Source organism: Cupressus sempervirens, chromosome 7 (genome assembly GCF_028749045.1).
Source record: "Cupressus sempervirens isolate cs-2001-9-10 chromosome 7, ASM2874904v1, whole genome shotgun sequence".
NCBI classification, from domain to species: domain Eukaryota; kingdom Viridiplantae; phylum Streptophyta; class Pinopsida; order Cupressales; family Cupressaceae; genus Cupressus; species Cupressus sempervirens.
The window spans coordinates 23192156-23200470 of record NC_143124.1 but is presented as its reverse complement, the minus strand read 5'-3'; the positions used below and the strand labels follow the sequence as shown (position 1 = coordinate 23200470).

The 8315-nt window shown below is 31.3% G+C and overlaps 1 protein-coding gene across 1 annotated transcript; it reads left to right on the top strand.

Moving 5' to 3' along the window:
- The first annotated feature begins 6049 nt into the window (after positions 1 to 6049).
- Positions 6050 to 7502, top strand: LOC149545233 (uncharacterized). The gene is made up of 2 exons (XM_089790597.1): positions 6050 to 6233; positions 6359 to 7502. The coding sequence occupies exons 1-2, from the start codon at positions 6056 to 6058 to the stop codon at positions 7249 to 7251; spliced, it is 1071 nt and encodes a 356-aa protein (XP_089646723.1). The 5' UTR covers positions 6050 to 6055; the 3' UTR covers positions 7252 to 7502.
- Positions 7503 to 8315: the final 813 nt, after the last annotated feature.

Sequence of the window (8315 nt, the reverse complement as noted above, 5' to 3'; positions counted from 1 at the left end):
TATATATATATATATATATATATATATATATATATATATATATATATATATATATATATATATATATATATATATATATATATATATATATATATATATATATATAATTACAGTTTGATTTTATAAGTTATGCATGCATAAGTCATTGGAACATGAGATGGTAAATGTGGTGAATGCAAGAAAGAATTGTAAAAAAACTTAAGTGTGAAAGACCCTAATTCCCCACTCCCCCCCTTTCTTAGTATCTTCATCTCCAATTGAGACTTCCAACACTATTATCTCCATACATTCATTATCAATAAAATGTATTAGGGAATCACAAATTCTAGCTAGATGTAGTCTCATCAAACTTTACCATGTAGGGCACTTTTCTTTGTTCAATCTTGGCACCTTTAAACTATTCTCTACAAGCACCAATTCTCATATACAAATTTTTAGAATATTTAGAATAATTGAGAGGGGGTGAATTAGTTATCCAAGGTCCAAATGTACCAATTGAACAATCAAATAGTTAAACTTTTTTAGTTATCAACATCCATTAGCTCGGTCTCTATACTAAACATTTAGTAACATAAAGTAGCAATCCCCTGTCCTAAATATAACAAACTTAAAGAATGTAAACATTAATATTAAATCATCACAATTTATAACATCCACACAAGTTTTACAATAGGATTCAACATGGAAACCCAATTTGGGAAAAACAGCCAACAACATGTCACCAATTTTTAACTCTTTTGAAGTGAGCTCTTTTAGGAGCCAACCCTATTAAAGGTTAAAAAATACACTATTAAATGTGACCTTGTTAGAGAACTTTAGAACATTCCATTAGTATGCCACCTTAATTAAAGGATTTACTTATGATCGTTAAGTCAACCTTGATTAAAGGATTTCAACATTGATACAATGGTTAGAAAATAATAGAAAATCTAACAAATACAACTTAATTTGCAAGTACACATCTCTATTCATCTCACATGATGATCCATTGCCTAGCCTTCATTTTCATCTTAGTCTCTAATTCACTTGCCAACCCTTCAAGCAATCACTCTTCACCTCTCCTCAACTCTCCTCAACCTTTTGCTTAAGTTCACCATTCAATAGCATCAATAAATTATTTCAACCTTGTTAGGTCTTCACATTCGTTGCTAACCTTTCCCTCACACACATACATAAACATAGATCTTGTACCTCCTTAAATACACAATTATGATCTTTTGTCATTTATTCACCATCGTAAATCTTAGGTTTAGGTCATCTTTGTCAAATCTTCCCATCATTTCATCCCTTCTTTTCTCCTCTTAGAAAATTCTCTAAACTTCTCATTAAATCCTTGCACAGAAATGAATAAAACTAGTTTCCATTGATTTAAATTTTCTAGGTTCCATCTTTATCTTCAACACCATTTACATATCCAAAGAATTCAACTTTGTTGACTAGAAGTCAAGATTTCTTATAAACTCTTAAAATATTATCCCTTGATCAATATTTTATTCTATCACTCAATCATCATTGGGTTACTTAGTCACTATTATCTTTCTTTTTTGGCATATATACTGACACTTGGTCAATACAGATACTTGGTCGACACAAATTTTCTTCGATTGTACTAGCACTCGGTCGACACTAACATCACTCAACATCCATTTCAAGTTCCTTAATCTTCTACTATGTTGCTTAGTCGAGCCTATGCATTTGGTCAGTCTTCAATCATTTCTTCAAGGCATTAATACAACTATCTTCTTCACTTGTAATATGATTTAAGAAATCACTTTGTCTTGTCAAAGAATAACTAATGAAGTTCCCTTTGTATTCTCTTCTCATTAGTCAACCTTTCCTCTAGGTTCTTTTGTTATGAACAACTTCTCAAATCCTCTTCATCAATCATCTAGATGTGACACTCAAATAAGATAGAAAACTATCTGACCAGTAAAGTTTGACATCAATGGCAACATAACAATTTTTCCAATTTTAGTTTCCAATACATATAACACTCAAGACACAAAACAAAGACTATATTTTTACATTAACCTTTATTGTATAATAAATAATTTTTAATTTTATTTATTACATCAAAATCGAACCACTTATTACACCATTTGTACCTTTAATTTTAAATGTTATAGTTCATTACCCCTTCATTAAAAACATCACATGTAAAATATTTTTTCCAAACTGATACATCATATCTTATGTTTTCTATTCATCTTCTCTCTTGTCTATTTTACTATGTTCCCGCTTGTCTTATCTCCATAAAAATAGATCTTCCCTTGGACAATAATATTTCTTTATGTCCAAACAAAAACCATCCCTCTCTCCCTTGTGCACTTTCTTTCTTCTCATATATTATCCTTTTTGATCCAATTTTATAAATTTTTAAAAAAATATTATTGTCTTTACAATATTCATTTTCCATGTATGTTCAACTATTTCTCTCCCTACATTCATCTTGTTAACTTTCTATTTGATTAACAATAAAAAACACTAAATTCGTATGAATGAAAAGTAAAACACACCTATCCACCTTAATAAATTCATACCTTCTTTGTGATAAATTCTACTTTTACTACTCATTTTTCTTCTCTTCCTTAATAATCTACTTGCGAGGTAAGTAGTCTTCCTTGTCTTGAGTGCTATTCTTCCTTTCTATGTTACACCTACCAATGATTATAAATTGTGAACACATAATTCATTTATTATATTTTATCATTACATGTTCCAGTCAGCTACATCTTCTAAATAATCCAAGTGCATTATTTTTATTTTTATTTTGGACTCATTTTTGTAGAAAAAAGGAATAAAGAAATTTCCAACTAGATATAAAGTATGTGTTGTAAGTAGGAAAAAATGTCTCACTATATTTGTGACATGGCTTGAAAACTTCATATATTTTCTATAAGTCTAGTGGTTGCATTTGGCAATGGAAAGTCAATCTTGTACTACAATGATAACCCTAGCAGTTGACAAGTTGTATCAAAGCTTATTCTCAAGTTCAAATCCTTGCAAGTCATGGAAAGTAATGATGGGAGGGGGTTTTTTGGTAGTGGTCCAACATCCATTTCTAGATATGCAATGTGGTTTAGCTGCCTTGTACATCTTTTATTTTTGGTTGTATCAGTCATAGAGAATTTGATCCTTTTGTGCAACGAAAACCCTAGCAGTTAACAATATGCATCCCAAAATGTGATGTGTTTACAAGATCCTTCAAGAGGATCGACTAATCCCCTATGTACATGAACCTAAGGATATACTAGATAGGATAATATGTGATCATAATGGTCAATGGTAGTTTCTATAAGAGTATGTGCAGAAATGCTCAGCTAGCATCATATACAAAATCATCTAAGGATTTATTTGTATCATAGTAAATAAAATAGAGAGACGAAAAACATAAATAAATGAAAAATGAAACTAAAAAATTGGTAATCTTTTTTTGATGATGTTGATCATCAATTCACCCATGATGCTCTTGCAACATTCCAAGATAGATAAGAAGTTGATAAGATATTATCAAGATCTAAATATTTTTTAAGAGAAGTAAGATGAGGTAGAACATTTGTATCATCTTGTTTAAATTTTCACAAAATATAGTTAATCACACAAAAAGACTAATTTTCTTGACGATTGGAGATGTATAGTACTTTAGACACCAACATTATTAGACCTAAATTTGTAAAGAAAACTTTTGATATGAATGATGTAGTGTCTTAGAAAATAGACATGAAAGAAGAAATGATAGCTCTTAAAAGTATGATACATGACATCTTTTTCCATCATCTAAAGGATCTTATGCTATTGGATGTATTTGGGTATTCTTAAAAAAATATTAGCTCAAATGGAAGTATATAAAAAAAGGTGGTTGGTTTAAAAGGGTTACTTTGAAGTTGAGGGTATTGATTATGATGAAATAGAAATTTATGTCATTAAAATGACATCCCAATAGATTCTTTGTTTAAATTGGACTAGTTTATGTTTAGAGATTGAACAAAATAAACATTTGGAGGTAGATATCTATATGACACTACTATGAAAATACATGGTAAAAGGTAAAACATATTTGGTTTGTAATTTAAGTAAAGTCTTGTATGACCTCAAACAAAGTCTGAGACTATGGTGCCAGAAGTTTCATGCAAACATGTGAACTATAGATTTTGAGTGAGCTAAATACAAGTAGTGCATTAATTATAAAACTATTGGTGATCATTCCCTAGTTATTTATTTACATGTATAAAAATGATCTATTTATTTCCACATTGAAAGATTTTATTCAAGACATTAGAAGAGTTTGAAAATGAAATATTTATTTCATATAAGACACATTCTTATCTTTTAGTTTGAATTTGACAATCATTTTGATATACTTACATATAGAGGGTCAAGAGGAAAGATTTTGTAATTAGAATCAAGAGGTATCACAAACAAAAGAAGATTCTCATTAGTTCTTGATATAAGATAATGTTGATAGAATTCTTATTTGTCTTCTACATGCAAATTATAGAATATCCATGTGTGTCACCACAAACTTATTTCAAGATTGCATGTAAACCTAACAACAAATCTCAAGAGAAACTCAAAATGCCTCAAACTCCTCCAAGATAACCTAACTTTTTAATGTCTATTAATCCAGCAACTTTCAATTATCTAAAAAGTGATTGAATATAAGATCCAAACTTTAGGAGTGATTTTCACTAGCCACAAGGTAAACATACACTTGTATCTTTGTGAAGCATGCAAGCCAGTCTAATTTCAGTGTTCAAGTTCCAAAAGCTACTGAAATACATCATAGTCTTGTTTGATGATTGTTCGTGTCTTGTTCTACATCATGATGTATTGATTTTGATGTCACAAGGTACAAACATTATTTGGATGTTTTGCATAATCAAGTGTGTGTTATTTATGTTACATTGTGATCTAATAATAATGATAACTTATCCAAGACTAATTTGAATATCATGAAATCTGAATGTGTGATGACTTTTCTTTTGAACCCCAGATCTTTGTTGTAAATCAAATTGATATAATATACTGAAATATAATAAGATTTGTTTGAATATTTTTATATTACATTTATATGTCAGTATATTAATATTTAATAATAGTACAATATTTCTAAAACAAGAAGCACATTAAATTTATATGAATATATTTTTTTTTTTAAATAAAAATAAAATAACATTAACATGTGTTTATTTTTATAATATATATTCAAGATTTCACAATTTTTACTCCTTAAATATCAGATAAGCTTTTTAAGATAACAGATAAAATTTGTGAGATACTAATAGACAACATTCAATTTTGTCATTTTCAATATAAAAAACAAATTAAAATGACATAATAGACAGTGAGACGCCACGTGTTTAAGATATCCATATTTATTAATTATAAAATAAGTGGGATTTTGGCTTCTCTCGACAGAATATATTGTCTAGAAATATAAGCCCATTTGCTCAGATCTAAATCTCTTCAGGACATAAGTTCAGTAAAGCTTCTCGAAGGAAGGAAAATTTTGAATTGAATAGTGGAGAAAAATAATAACAACTAACTGTTAGGAAAGGATTAAACAAAGAGCGGCAATTCAACACAACCTAAAGCAAAGTTAAATTTCAGACCGATTTTTATAGAAAAACATCCATCATAACTACCTTTCTGTACTTGAATTACCTAGTCAACAAGTTTAGTTGGGCGGAAATTATTATAATTCGAAGAGATGACAGCGTATAATGGACTAGGAGGAGATATTCAACTAACCCAAAGAAAAGACAGAAAGTCAGGCATCAATAGCAAAAAGGAAGAAACGTAACTTGAGAAGGCGTTCGTTCAACAGTATATGCATGGCAAAATGAGTCAGCATAACAACCTTACACTCAAAGTAAGCGACTTTAAATTCTAATTCATTTCATCTAGTTTTGTTTGAAGAGAGGTGTGGAAATCTAGTTTCAATCGCATCTAACCGTAACAGCAAAACCACCTACCATAACGCATAAGCTTCCAACCATTCTACTATAAAAGGGAGAAAGGACATGAGAGATAGCATAAGCTCTAAACCATAAGCATGGCATCAAAAGCCTATTACGTTGCGCCAATTCTTCTGCTGGGGATTGGTATTCTCTGTATTTCTTCTTTTGCCGGTGCAAGCTATGAAGAAGTCATTCAAAAGCCTAACGGTGTTGTGGTGAAGGGAAGCGTATTCTGTGACACCCAGCTATCAGAAACCGCCTACTTCTTACCAGGTGATAAACCCTAACTCAGTTACTAAAATAATCAAAGTTCTATTAGTTTTGATAATGCTTGTGTTGGATTTATCGCGTATTGTTATAATGATGGGAGGATATTGATGAAGTGGAATTGGATGTAGGTGCCTTCGTAGCCGTGGAGTGCAGCATCATCAGAAATAGGAAATGGAAGAGCACCAATGAAAGGTTTTCCGTTGAAGGAGAAACTAATGAATATGGAGAATTCAAGGTGGAGCTTCCCATTATGCACAATCTTGACCCTGGGAGATCATGCTCTGTTAAACTTCTCAGAAGTACCCATAAGTCATGCAACATCCCCTCAATCGCTGAATCAACCCAACTCATCCTACTATCCTCAGATTCTAGTGGAATTCAGACCTATGCTTCTACTCCAATGTCATATCGTCAATCCCAACAAGTCATCATTACATCAATCCCTCATCGCAGAGTCTTGCAAGTTTCATCCCCTCTACCTCCTCTCCCTAGCATTCCCCCACTACCAAAGGTTTCTCTTCCTCCCCTTCCTAGCATCCCCCCTCTATCCAAATTGAGTGTTCCTCCACTTCCTTCTATTCCAAATGTTATTGCCCCTCCTCTTCCTAAATTAAGCTTTCCTCCTATCACAAATGCGCCTTCTTTCCCTAAGTTGAGTGTTCCTCCTTTGTCAAGTGTACCTTCTTTACCAAAGTTGAGTGCTCCTCCTCTTCCTATTGTATCCCCTCTCCCCAAATTAAGTGCACCCCCTCTTCCTAATACACCTCTACCAAATTTGAGTGTTCCTCCTTTACCAAGTGCACCTGCTCTTCCAAAATTTAGTGTTCCTCCCCTACCTAGTGTATCCCCTCTTCCTAATACACCTCTACCAAAATTGAGCATTCCTTCTCTAAATATTCCAAATCCTCCACCCAAACCAAAAATTAGTTTCCCCCCTCTACCTTCTTTCAGTCAACCTCCACTATCTCCCTTTAAATTTCCACCCTTCCCCTTTTCGACCCCACCTCCACCCTCTACTTAAGATGAGGTTGGCTACCCCATGAATAGATGTGACTAGCACATAGCTTATATGTTATGTATATGCATGCCTTGGTATTTGCATGATGATGAGACTTTCCATTTTACTTCACTTCTTGGTTGTTTGAGAAGATTGATGAAATTTATTGTATTTCAAATTATGTATTTCCCATAAAGGTTGAGAGCATTCATGGTATTTCATTAGATAGTTTTCACAGAGATTAATGTCATTCATTAGATTCTATGTTTTTTTTCTTTTGATGTCTTTATGTGATATAATATTCTAGCATTCATTATCATTTTGAGGAATCTGAGATACTTATAGTGGCGTATTCAACTTAATGGATTGTGAACCTATTCATAAATATTATTAATAATTTCATGTCTAGCAAGCTCTCCTTCCTTGTATGAGCATGACCTTTTATCAAATGGAGAGTGAGAATCTCTCCTACTACCTTACCTGACTTTCCTTACCTTCCTTGCCTCTTCGTACAATTCAACAATGAAAGGTTATTTGTCCAACCTATTCACAATTCTTGATAGCAATTTCATGTGTATTCAACTTAAAGTTAAAGATTTTACCACGGCCCTTTCCTATCTTTTTTCTATAGTATTTATTGTAGTCTCTTATTAATAATTATGAATCTCCCTAAATTCAATTTTTAAGTATTTTGGAGTTATTTAATTTAGAATTTAGAATTTTAAACTGAAATATATTTTTATGTTGATTCTATATAATATCTTATTGAAATATATTTAAGTAAATTCTCTAAAATAGAATTTTTATATTTATGAGATATTATCTACATCTTGTTGATAAGTGGTCTTACACAACCTACGAATAATATAAAGCACATGTTGACAAGTTTAAAAGAAATAAATTCTCAAAAAACTTTAATTAGCTAATTAAAAGGAATAGGAAACATAAATTATGACTTTTTTACAAAATCCATTATTGAGTCCCACAAATTGTTTAGAAAAGCAACTCAAAAAATATCTTAATAGCTACTAGACCATAAACTTAAATACAAATATTGTAGACACCTAAAAACCTTTAGAAAATAAAGT

Coding starts and splice junctions, on each gene's coding strand:
- LOC149545233 (XM_089790597.1), top strand. CDS start 6,056: ATGGCATCAAAAGCCTATTACGTTGCGCCAATTCTTCTGCTGGGGATT. Junction 6,234..6,358: donor AACCGCCTACTTCTTACCAG/GTGATAAACCCT, acceptor AATTGGATGTAG/GTGCCTTCGTAGCCGTGGAG.